We start from the raw sequence: 13,371 nt of genomic DNA on the forward strand, positions 1-13,371 counted from the left end.
GATATGACAAGATCCTGTATGTTTTCCCAATTCTCCGTCTGTATCATGCACATTTCCTATTTCTCCTTGTGGTGCTTTTTTAATTTCTGTGCCAGGGCATTAAGTATACAAGATGTGTGTTCTTTTTGAGTCATATTCCTGGCCCTTCCTTTGTGTTATTTTCTCTATCTTTTAAGTATATTATAAAAATATATTGTATAAATAATTTATATTATATTTTTATTTCCTCACAGGGGGAAAAATCTGCACTTTTGTTGAAAATATGAAAAATGAAATAAATATTTCAAATATTAATCAACCTTGATGAAGTAAAGGACTTTAAGGTTAAACAATGTTATGGTAAGCAATTGAGGATAATTAAGAGAAATGTTATAATGACTAAAATCAATACAGAGCAATAATCAGAAAGTATAGCTCAATTTACTCAAATATGTAAAGTCATAGCTAAAGTGTTCAAATGGCCCAAAGTGATTACCACAGACAGTAAGTTACTAGTATGAAACCCACCGACACATCGTATTTTAACTTTTCCTCATGATAAAAAATATTAAAAACATCAGCAAGATAGTTAACATCATACAAAGAATAAAGTAAAACATCACAAATTCAATGAAAAGTTCTTACATCATTAAATATAGAAATTAAAAATGCGTTCTATTTCCATTTCTCCAAGTTACTTTACATTTTAGGATTTCATTGAATTTTCACATCTCTTAAAATGCAAGGCCAGTGAAATCCTTGAAAGTACAAGGATTATAATGCAAACTTGCAAGCTGCAGCTGCTGACAAAGGTTTGATCCCTGGCACTACAAGGTTCTCCAAGTTTCACTTTGACAGGTACAAACCTGAAGATCCTGGAGTACTACTGGGTGTGGCCCTTGGGATTCTAAGCACTGCCAGGGTGGCCTATGTAATCCCTGATCCTGCAGAGCACAAGCAGGACCACATTCTCAGGTTTTCACATAGAATTATCAGACCAGTTAGTCGAGGATTACTGGGTGAGCTCCCTTTTCCAAAGTGATAAAAATTTTAAACCTTTAATAATTTAATTAAAACACAAGTCTTGGGACTGAATAGATGGCAACAGTGGTAGGGTATTTGCCTTGCACGTGGGATGGACTGGTTAGATTCCTAGCATCCCATATGATCCCCTAGTTGTCAGGAGTGATTTCTGAATGCAGAACCAGGAAAAAACCCTGAGCGCCACCAGGTATGTCCAAAAAAACTAACAAACAGGGGCCGGAGCAGTGGCACAATTGGTAGGAGGTTTACCTGGCAAGCACTAACCTAGGACAAACTGCGATTCGATCCCCTGGCGTCCCATATGGTCCCCCAAGCCAGGAGCAATTTCTGAGCGTATAAGAGTAACCCCTGAGTGTCACCAGGTGTGTCCCAAAAAACCAACCAACCAAACAAACAAACAAAAAATACACCACAACTCTTCGAATCCCGGCATCCCATAAGGTCCCCTGTGGCTGCAAGGAGCGATTTCTGAGCAAAGAGCCAGGAACCCCTGAGAAGAAAGAAAAGAAAAGAAAGAAAACAAAGAAAAAGAAGGAAGGAAGGAGGGTAGGAGGGAAGGAAGGAAGAAAGGAGGGTAGGAGGGAAGGAGGGAGAGAGGGAAAGAGGAAGGAAGGAAGGAAGGAAGGAAGGAAGGAAGGAAGGAAGGAAGGAAGGAAGGAAGGAAGGAAGGAAGGAAGGAAGGAAGGAAGGAAGAAAGGAAGGAAGGAAGGAGAAGAAAGGAAGGAAGGAAGGAAGAAAAGAAAGAAAAGGAAGGAAGGAAGAAGAAGGAAGGAAGGAAGGAAGGAAGGAAGGAAGGAAGGAAGGAAGGAAGGAAGGAAGGAAGGAAGGAAGGAAGGAAGGAAGGAAGGAAGAAAGAAAGAAAGAAAGAAAGAAAGAAAGAAAGAAAGAAAGAAAGAAAGAAAGAAAGAAAGAAAGAAAGAAAGAAAGAAAGAAAGAAAGGAAAGAGGGGCCGGGCGGTGGCGCTGAAGGTAAGGTGCCTGCCTTGCCTGCGCTAGCCTTGGATGGACCGCGGTTCGATCCCCCGGTGTCCCATATGGTCCCCCAAGGCAGGAGCAACTTCTGAGCACATAGCCAGGAGTAACCCCTGAGCGTTACCGGGTGTGGCCCAAAAACCCCCCAAAAAAAAGAAAGGAAAGAAGGAAGGAAGGAAGGAAGGAAGGAAGGAAGGAAGGAAGGAAGGAAGGAAGGAAGGAAGGAAGGAAGGAAGGAAGGAAGGAAATGGTCTGAGTTCTTTTGGGGCCTAAGTGGTGGCGCAAGCAGTAAAGCATCAGCCTTGCCCAAGTTAGTCTAGGTAGGACGAACCACCGATCAATCCCCAGCATCCCATATGGTCCCCCAAGCCAGGAGCGATTTCTGAGAACATAGCCAGGAGTAACCCCTGAGCGTCACTGGGTGTGACCCCCCCCCAAAAAATTGCAAATATAGGGGCCGGAGAGATAGCATGGAGGGTAAGGCGTTTGCCTTTCATGCAGAAGGTCATCGGTTTGAATCCCAGTGTCCCATATAGTCCCCCAAGCCTGCCAGAAGCGATTTCTGAGCATAGAGCCAGGAGTAACCCCTGAACGATGCCGGGTGTGACCTCCCCCCCCAAAAAAAACTGCAAATATAAAAAGCACCTACATGGGGCCAGAGTGGGAGCACAGTGGTAGGGTGCTTGCTTTGCGAGGCTGACCCAGGACAGACCTAGGTTCGGTCCTGACATCCCATATTGTCCCCCAAGCCAGAAGCAATTTCTGAGCGTATAGCCAGGAGTAACTCCTGACCGTCACTGGGTGAAGCCCAAAAAACAAAAACAAAACCAAAAAAACAAAAAGCACCTACATTAGAATCTACTAACAAGGGGCAAAAACACAGCACAGCGATAGGGCATTTGCCTTGGAAGTGGCCTACCCAAGACAAATAGTGGTTCGAATCCCGAATCCTGGCATCCCATAAAGTCCCCTGTGCCTGCCAGGAGCAATTTCTGAGCACAGAGCCAGGAGTAACCCTGAGCGCTGCTGGGTGTAACCCACCCCCCCCCCTAAAAAAAATACCTTAAAAGAAAAAAAGAATCTACTAACAAGGAGCTGGAGCAATACGCAGCAATAGGGCATTTGCCTTGAACACTGCTGACCCAGAATGAACCGGAGTCCCATATGGTCCTCCGAACTAGGAGTGATTTCTAAGTGCATAGTCAGGAATAACTCAAGTGTCACCAGGTGTAGCCCAAACACCAAAAAAAAAAAATCTACTAATAAGATCTATTTAAAATACATTTACGGGGCCAGAGAGATAGCATGGAGGTAAGGCGTTTGCCTTTCATGCAGGAGGTCATCGGTTCGAATCCCGGCGTCCCATATGGTCCCCCGTGCCTGCCAGGAACAATTTCTGAGCCTGGAGCCAGGAATAATCTCTGAGCACTGCCGGGTGTGACCCAAAAACCACACACACACAAAAAAAAATACATTTACTATAAAAAAAATTCTATATTAGTACTAGTTTTTTTAAAAATGAAGGAAATTGGGGCCAGAGATGGCATGGAGGTAGGGTGTTTGCCTTGCATGCAGAAGGACGGTGGTTCGAATCCTAGCATCCCATATGGTCCCCCGAGCCAGCCAGGAGCAATTTCTGAGCATAGAGCCAGGAGTAAACCCTGAGCACCGCTGGGTGTGCCCCCTCCCCAGAAAAGAAGAAAATTAATGCAATAACCTACTAGCTAATTTTATTTTCAGTAAAAGCATTTTTACCTCCGTGGTTTTCCCATAAGTCGCCTGATTTTTCCCCATTCTACTCTTGTTAACTTCCTTGTTTTCAAATTAGGAAAGGATTCCTTTAAACATACACAAAAGTCATTATCACCTTCAAATAGTGGCCTGCAAAACAAAAATGACATTTTAATAGTTAATAAACACGTTACTTAAAAGACATTTTAAGTACTAATATAGTAATGTAATTTTGTACTTGCTGAAGATAAATAAAGTTGACAACAAACTATCTTTGTCCCAAAGATAACATAATTTACCAAGGAGTTCCTTTTGAGATCATAATAGTTTTGGAAAATTAAATAACTCTAGAGGATTAAATTAATTTCAAAGAAATTTCAAAAAAAAAAAAAAGCGGATCACACAAAGACCCTGAGAGTTCTTTTTTGTCTATGAAGGAGAAAAAAATAAATTTTAATGATAAAAATAAACCAGTTTTGGGGCCGGAGATATAGCATGGAGGGTAAGGCGTTTGTTTGCCTTTCATGCAGAAGGTCATCGGTTCAAATTCCGGCGTCCCATATGGTCCCCCGAGCCTGCCAGGAGCGATTTCTGAGCAGAGAGCCAGGAGTTACCCCTGAGTGATGCTGGGTGTGATCCAAAAACCAAAAAAACAAAAACCAAAACAAACAAACAAAAAAAACCGGTTTTAATTGTGAGTTAGGGAAAACAACCTAAGAATAGCTATGAACATCTAAGGCTTAAATATGTGAGATTCACAAGTTTAAGAGCAGAACATTGGCTTAGAAAGCAGAGATCAGAGACCAGAGTGGTAAGGCGTCGGCCTTGCTGGCGATAGCTTAGGACAAACAGCGGTTCGATCCCCCGGTGTCCAATATGGTCCCCCAAGCCAGGAGCAATTTCTAAGCGCACAGCCAGGAGTAACCTCTGAGCATCATCAGGCGTGGCCCAAAAATAAAAAAATGAAAAAGAATTTTTTTTTCTTCAATAAATTCTACTATTTTATCTAGATTTCAATCATTTACTTTGCTCTATTTAAAAACTTTTTTTTTTTTTGGGTCACACCCAGCAGCGCTCAGGGGTTATTCCTGGCTCTACGTTCAGAAATCGCTCCTGGCAGACTCAGGGGACCGTATGGATGCCAGAATTAGAACCACCATCCTTCTGCATGCAAGGCAAATGCCCTACCTCATGCTATCTCCACAGCCGTATTTAAAAACTTAATATAAATAAATATCTAAGTTCTAGTCTACCTAAATACTATCCCCCCGAAAGAAAGACTAACCTCCAAAAAATATTACTGCATCACCTTTACAATAAATATTTGCTATTATGCCAGCATTAAAATAAAGACTTAAAAAATAAGTATCATTCATTATAAAGAACGGTGCTTTGTTTTAGGGTACCTCTACTTCACAGCCTTCATATTATAATACAGAAATAATATTTTCATTTAGTTTTACACAAAAATGTACAACTTTCCCCAAAAGGTGAGATAAAAGAAACTATGAGAAATGAAAACATGTTCTAATAGACTGAGGAATATAAAAAATAGGGGAAAAATAATCAAAATAGAAGTGACTGAAGTTTATAATAACTGACAAATGTGAACGTGTGGTTCATGTCATTTTTGTAGTATAAACCACGATACATACTTATCTATATTTGAGTAGAACCATTCATATATGCACCATTTATGTGCTTTGGGAAGCTTGAGGAGATTACGTAATCGAAAACCAATCTTCTGTGAGGCTTTCTTATCTGGTGTTGACATTGTTGCTGTAAATTTCTATATAATTAAAAAATAGAGAGATTAATTACAGTTCCTACTATATAATATATACTGCTACAACACTGAACACATTTAGTAAAAGGGTAAATTATTGTTAAGTATACAAAGCAACTTAAATACCTAACATGGAAATTTTGCTTTTGTTATTTGTCTGGCTCTTTGGGATTTCTAGCAGGGTGCCACTAGGCTTACACCCAATGATAGGATAGTTGGGAAATTATACAATGCCAGGTGCTGAAGCCAGGGTTGTGTGCATGTCAGGAATGTACTCAAGCCTGATGAATTATCTCCCTGTTCTTTGCTTATTTATTTTGAGGTTTTGGGCAATACCTATCAGTGCTCAGAGCCCTTTGGGGGGGGGTAGGGGGGTACTCCTGGCTGTGCTTAGAGGGCCATGTGGTACCAGAGCTCAAGTTTGAGTTTCCTGTATGCAATACAGGAATGCATGATCTTAATGACATAAGCCACACCTGGCAGTACTCAGGGACTAGCAGTGGTCCTCAAACTTTTTAAACAGGGGGCCAGTTCACTGCCCCTCAAACCATTGGAGGGCTGGACTATAGTAAAAACAGAAACTATAAAAAAATTCCTACACATACTACATATATCTTATTTTGAAGTGAAGAAACAAAATGAGAACAAATACAATATGTGGTCCACCGGCCATAGTTTGAGGACAACTGGACTAGAGGCTGCTGAGAAATTTGGTATTGGCTATTCTAAGATGAACACCCTAACTTCTGCATTTTCTCCTGCCCTCTTTCAGTTAGTTGTAACAATTAAACTTCTTTTTTTTTTGTTTTTTTGGGTCACACCCGGCAGTGCTCAGGGGTTACTCCTGGCTCTACGCTCAGAAATCTCCCCCAGCAAGCTCAAGGGACCATATGGGATGCCAGATTCCAACCACCGTCCTGCATGCAAGGCAAACGCCTTACTGCTGTGCTATCTCTCCGGCCCCACAATTAAACATTTTTGTTATTTCTTACAGTTAGGCATTTAGTTTTACAAAATATTCTGACAGAATGAAATATTTGTAACCACTTTTTTATATTACAGTACAATTTCAAGTTAATTATGTAGGAAAAACACTTTTGAGAAGTATTCTTTTTTTCTTTTGGTTTTTGGGCCACAACTGTTTGACGCTCAGGGGTTACTCCTGGCTATGCACTCAGAAATCGCCCCTGGCTTGGGGGACCATATGGGACACTGGGGGATCGAACCGCGGTCCATCCTACGCTAGCGCTTGCAAGGCAGACACCTTACCTCTAGCGCCACCTTCCCGGCCCCGGCCCCGGCCCCAGCCCCTGTTTTTTCTCTCTCTTTTCTTTTCTTTTCTTTTTTTTTTTTTTTGGTTTTTGGGCCACACCCGGCGATGCTCAGGGGTTAACTCCTGGCTGTCTGCTCAGAAATAGCTCCTGGCAGGCACGGGGGACCATATGGGACACCGGGATTCGAACCAACCACCTTTGGTCCTGGATCGGCTGCTTGCAAAGCAAACGCCTCTGTGCTATCTCTCCGGGCCCCTGAGAAATATTCTTAAGAAGTGTTCTTTGCTCTTAAAAGACCATTAAATAGAGCGATCCTTGGGGAAAAAAAGATGGGAGATATACCTTTGCTTAGCTTCAAACTGTATAAAGCATTAGTCATTAAAACAGCATAGTACTGGAATAAAGACAGACTCTGAGGATCAGGTATCGGATTTCAATTAACCTTTGATTAAGGAGCAAGATACATGAAATGGAGCAAAGAAAGCCTCTGCAGTAAGTGGGATTGGGAAAACTGGTCAACTACATGCAAAAAAGTGAACCTAGATCTCTCTTTAACACCATGCAAAAAAGTCAAATCAAAATGGATTAAAGACTACTTGATATTAGACCTAAAACCATAAGGTTCATAGAGGAAAACGTAGGCAGAACTTCCATGACATTGATGTTAAAGGCATCTTCCAGGATGACACACCAATGACAAAATAAGTGGAAGCAAAGATGTAGCTCCATTTGTTTATCTTTGCTTCCACTTGTTTCATCATTGGCAGAACTTAACAACAAAAAAATCTAATCCCCTCCAAAAATGGGAAAAGATGAACAAAAACTTCCTCAATGAAATAGATGGTCAGAAGGCACATCATTAAGCATCAGGGAAACGCAAATCAAACAAGGAGATATCATCTTATAGAGACTGGCACATATCACACACACAAAAAAATAATATGAAAACAGTGCTGGTGGGAATGTTGATTGGTCCAGCCTTTATGGATACTTCTCAAAAAACTAGAAATTGATAATATCTTTAAGCACCATGATTACGAACATGTTTGTAGTTGGATTTCAGTCATAAGAAGTACACCCCCTTCACCAGTGCAACCTTCCTGCCACCAATGCCCCATCTCCCAAAGAGATAAAGATATTGTAAATAAATAAAATGCTACCCTTACAAATTTGCTCTACTCCAATATCTACATAACCAAAAGCTTTATAGAAAGCAAGGATATTATTCATTCGAGTGTTTTGTTGTTTTTTAAAGAATTCTTTGAAAATTTGTTAGTAAATATTTATTTAGAAAAAGGCACTTGGTCGGAGCAATAGCACAGTGGTAGGGTGTTTGCCTTGCACGTGGCTGAGCCAGGACGGACTTGGGTCCGATTTCCAGCATCCCATATGGTCCCTCGAGCCAGGAGCAATTTCTTTTTTTTTTTTTCTTTTTTGGTTTTTGGTTTTTGGGCCACACCCAGCGGTGCTCAGGGGTTACTCCTGGCTGTCTGCTCAGAAATAGCTCCTGGCAGGCACAGGGGACCATATGGGACATCGGGATTCGAACCAACCACCTTAGATCCTAGACCGGCTGCTTGCAAGGCAAACGCCGCTGTGCTATCTCTCCGGGCTCAGGAGCAATTTCTGAGTGCAGAGCCAGAGCGGCACCAGGTGTGGGGCCCCCCTTTTTTTCTTTATAAAAAGGCAGTAAATGCAATTGGGGACATGGAGATAAACACTGGTAAATTTTCAAGCCCAACAAAATGCGTGAGCCTTATAGATGAGGACCTATTATCAACACTTAATGTTATAGCAACAGAAATCAAGGAGCCACTATCCTGCAAAATTAAGCAATCTATAGATGAACAATTCAACAACAAAAAACCTAGAAATTGAGCTTCCATAGGACCCAGCAACATGAATCCTAAGAATATACCCTATGGGCCAAAAACACAATGCAGAAAAGCCCTCTGTACTCCTATATTCACTGCAGCACTATACACAATAGCCAGAATCTGGAAACAATTCAAGTACTTGAGAAGAGATGAGTGTATAAAGAAACTATAGGACATTTATACAATGGAAATGTTAGGAAAAAATGAAGTCATGAAATTTTCTTATACAGGGATGGATATGAAGAGTTCTATACTGAATGAAATGAGTCAGAGGGAGAGGGACAGACATAAAATGATCACTCTCATGTATGGGATAATAAAAAAAAGATAGTATGGTAAGAATATCCAAAGACAATACTGTATAACTGAAGGTCAACCATGAACAACTTTGTAACTGTGTATCTCATAGTGATTCAATTAAATAATTTATTAAAAATAATAAAATATCAAAGAAATGGGAAGAGAGATTTAAAAAAAAAAAGATCATTATGGCTCCAGAGTAATGGCACAATGGCTTAGAACATCAGCCTACCAAGTAGATGGTAATGAGCTAAAATCCCTGATTGAGACATGCACTAGCATCATACTGCAGTTCTGATGTTTGAATCTGGAAACTCCTGACTGCGATTCTCAGCAGCATAAGAAATTTTCTGCTATACAGGACATGTGTGCAAGCACCATGAAGGGGTTAAAATCCTGGTGAACACCTCAACTAAAAAGATAAGAGTGTGGGGCCAGAGAGATAGCATGGAGGTTAGGGCATTTGCCTTGCATGCAGAAGGATGGTGGTTCGAATCCTTGCATCCCATATGGTCCCCCGAACCTGCCAGGAGCGATTTCTGAACGTAGAGCCAGGAGTGACCCCTGAGTGCTGCCAGGTGTGAACCAAAAACAAAAACGAAAACAAACAAAAAAAAAAAGTGCAGGAGATAGGCTGCCACCTTCTGGAATCTGGTAGGCCCAAACTGTGGACCTAGATTACTGAAACAGGATGGGGCAGACTCAGTTTCTAACCTGGTGGAGGATGCAGTGTTCTCATCCAGATCCACTTCTATTCACATTTTAGTTATTTGGTTTTGGGGCCATACCCTGGCAGTGGTCAGGGATTATTCCGGGACTGAAACAGGATGGGGCAGACTCAGTTTCTAACCTGGTGGAGGATGCAGTGTTCTCATCCAGATCCACTTCTATTCACATTTTAGTTATTTGGTTTTGGGGCCATACCCTGGCAGTGGTCAGGGATTATTCCGGGCTCTGCACCCTGGAATTACTGCATGGCATGCTCAGGATGTCCTAGGGACTGAATCCCGTTCAGCTCTGTATCAGGCAAGTGCCAGACCTGCTATACTATTACTCTGGCCCCTCCCCTAGGGTTTAAATAGCCTGGCCTCATGACCATTTTCAGTGAGAAGCTGACAGTACCAAACCTGATAGGCCCAGGACACCATGGTGCTTAATCATCCTAGTGATATAGATGTGGGAGCATGCAGCTATGCTGCATCTTTAAAATTCACAGTACTGACAGTCCAGTAGAAACACAGAAAATTAGATGGAAAAGTTGTATAGAAGCCCATGAACAAAAATAACAGCACAGAAAGCTCAATTAGCACCTAACAGCTCAGCAAATCTTAGGGTAATATCTTCAGTAATATCTTTATGAGATATATGTTGTTTCAAGCACTATAAAGTGAATTATTTTGTGCTTGCTAAGGGGGCAAATTGTAGGAGATAACTTGGAACATTGATGAAAGGAAGGTCACAATGGTGGTGGAATTGGTGTTGGAATACTGAACACATGAAATGACTACATTATGAATAACTTTGTAAGTCATGGTGTTTAAATAAAGTTTCAAACGGGGAAAAATATAAAGAAATAAAAAGGTGTGAGTGCCTAAGCAAGGAAATGAAACCCCTGGCAAGCATACACTACAATCAGAAAGTGTATGCCTCAACTAAAGAATGTGACCTTGAGCACCACATGTACAAGCACCACAATTAAAGGAGTGCAAACTCCAGCAAGTACCTCAGCAGTGTGCAAGTACTGCAACCCAGACTGCACTGTATCCAGTTGTGTATGTCATCCAATCACAACATTAACAAAAGGAAAAGAGAGAAGATAAAAAATAAATTAAAAAGCAAGAGAGAGCAAGAGCATGCGAACAAGCACTCAGCCTAGAATTTCACCAGTGAATTCTATAACATTAAAGAGAGCTTTAATGCTTTCCAAAGGTTTCAAATCACCAAAGGTGGTGGTGGTAGGGGCATGGTGGTGGAGTGGTGGTGGTGGTGGTGTGTGTGATGTGAGTGTGTTAACGACTTTGTAAGTACTGGGGGTTACTTTATAAGTACTGGGAGTAAGGGAGTTGGGATCATATCTAGCAGGACTCAGGGCTTCTGCGCTCTGTGCTCAGGGGTCATTCCTAACTGTCCTTGGGAAATATATGCAGTGCTGGGGAATGAACTGGGGTCAGCCACATGCAAGACAAGTGCCTTAATCCGTGGCATTGTATTTCTTTCCAGCCCCATCCCACTATTTTTTCTTTTTTTGGGTTTTTGGACCATATCTGGTGACACTCAGGGGTTACTCCTGGCTATGCGCTCAGAAATTGTTCCTGGCCCAGAGGACCATAGAAGATGCTGGGAGATGAACCTGGGAGATCGAACCACAGTCTGTCCAAGAAAAATGCCCTACCGATGTGCCATTGTCCAGTCCCACCGTCCCACTATTTTTATAAAGATAGCATACCATAACAAAATCTCCCAAAGCATGTGACCTTAGAAAACATTGCTCATTTGTATTGATTTTATTTCTTTTTATAATTTAAAAAATTGGGAAGGAGAATCTCCCTGTATGTGTTCAGAGGACATGGGGACCACTCCTATTGACACTTAGCCCAGATGGTTCAATGCTCAGGCTCAGAAATGAAGTGTTTCTGGGTTCCAGCAGTACTATATTCCGAGGGCTATCTATATCAAGTTGTATTCATCCCAGGGATGCAAGGATAGTTTAAGATATGCCATTTATACAAATAAAATATACGGGCCCGGAGAAATAGCACAGTGGTGTTTGCCTTACAAGCAGCCGATCCAGGACCAAAGGTGGTTGGTTCGAATCCCGGTGTCCCATATGGTCCCCCGTGCCTGCAAGGAGCTATTTCTGAGCAGACAGCCAGGAGTAACCCTGAGCATCGCTGGGTGTGGCCCAAAAACCAAAAACCAAAAACAAAAAACAAATAAAATATACAAAAAACTAAGTATTACATGATCATACCCATAGATACATAGCAGAGGAAACATTTGATAAGATCTGACATCCATTTATGATTGAGAAAAATATAACTCTCTGGGCCAGAGTAATAGTTTAGCAAATAGGGCATTTGCCTTGCACCCAGCTTCAATTCCTGGCATCCCATAAAGTCTCCTGAGTACCACTTGGAGTGATTCTTGAGTGCAGAACCAGGAGTAACACCCACATATCACTGGGTGCCACCCTAAAACATATGCCAAAAAAACCCAAATACCCAGCAACTCTCAATGAAGTAGGGGTTAAAGGGACTTGCCTCAAGTCCTTACAACAAGACCATAACAATATCATACTCAATGGTGAAAAATTGAATTAGCCATATGACAAGATTGTTCATTCTCACTACTATTATTCAATGGGAATCAGGCAAGAGACAGATATTGAGGGCATTTGATTGGAAAAGTCACTCTCACTATGTCTAGAACAACATAATATACTGTTCTCAGAAAATCCTAAACTCTACCAAAAAAAAGCTCTTAGAAATTAATAGACTTGTACAGTATAGTGGCAAAATCAGTGGTAAAATCAAAAGGGAGAAATCCATGACTTTTCTATATAGAAAAGTTTAGGAGAAATTTAAAAAACCTCAGTCACAACTGTGCATCAGAAAATCAAGTGCCTAGGAATCAGCTTAACAAAAATAATTAAGGACTGGGGCCAGAGTGATAGCACAGTGAGTAGGGTGTTTGCCTTGCATGAGGCCAACCTGGGTTTGATCCATGGCATCCTATATGGTCCCCTGAGTAATTTCTGAGTGCAGAGCCAGGAGTAACACCTGAGCACTGCCAGGTATAACCCAAAAGCCAAAAACCAAAAAAGAAGGGAAAAAAGAACAACTAGAAACAAACCATAGACAGTTAATTTTCTCTAAAGAGGAAAAATAAAATAAAACAGAGCAAAAAAAAAAAACCCTCAACAAATGGTATTCAGAAAACTGATTGGTCGCATACAAAAAAATGAACTCAGATCCCTTTCTAATACCAAGCACTAACGTCAAATTCAAATGAATTTTATTTTATTTATTTTGGTTTGGGGGTCACACCGGTGGTACTCAGGGGTTGCTCCTGGCTCTGCACTCAGAAGTCACTTCTGGCAGGTTCAGGAGACCATATGGGATACTGGGAACCAAACCCAGGTCTGTCCTGGGTTGGCTGATGCCTTACTGCTGTGCTATTGCTCAGGATACCCCCACACACAATGGATTTTAAACCTAAGTTCATAAATTATAATAAGTAAAATATAGGTTAAACACTTCATGACACTGAATCTAAAGGCATCTTCAATGCCATTAAACAAACAACAACAACAAAAATGAGCAAATGGAACTACATCAAACTAAGAAACTTCTGCACCAGAAAAGAAAAAAATTACCAAATAAAGATACCCCAAAGACTGGGAGTAGATT

General features: G+C 41.3%; 1 protein-coding gene across 1 annotated transcript in view; it reads right to left on the reverse strand.

Moving 5' to 3' along the window:
• Positions 1-13,371, reverse strand: part of LIN9 (lin-9 DREAM MuvB core complex component) — a 75,559-nt gene that overhangs the window by 38,363 nt on the left and 23,825 nt on the right. Inside the window, exons 3-4 of the mRNA XM_049776505.1 lie at positions 5,381-5,514; positions 3,750-3,875 (exon numbers count right to left, since the gene is read on the reverse strand). Of these exons, the coding sequence (XP_049632462.1) occupies positions 3,750-3,875; positions 5,381-5,514 (260 nt within the window). The remainder of the gene's footprint in view (positions 1-3,749; positions 3,876-5,380; positions 5,515-13,371) is intronic.

This window comes from Suncus etruscus, chromosome 7 (genome assembly GCF_024139225.1).
Source record: "Suncus etruscus isolate mSunEtr1 chromosome 7, mSunEtr1.pri.cur, whole genome shotgun sequence".
Lineage (NCBI taxonomy): Eukaryota > Metazoa > Chordata > Mammalia > Eulipotyphla > Soricidae > Suncus > Suncus etruscus.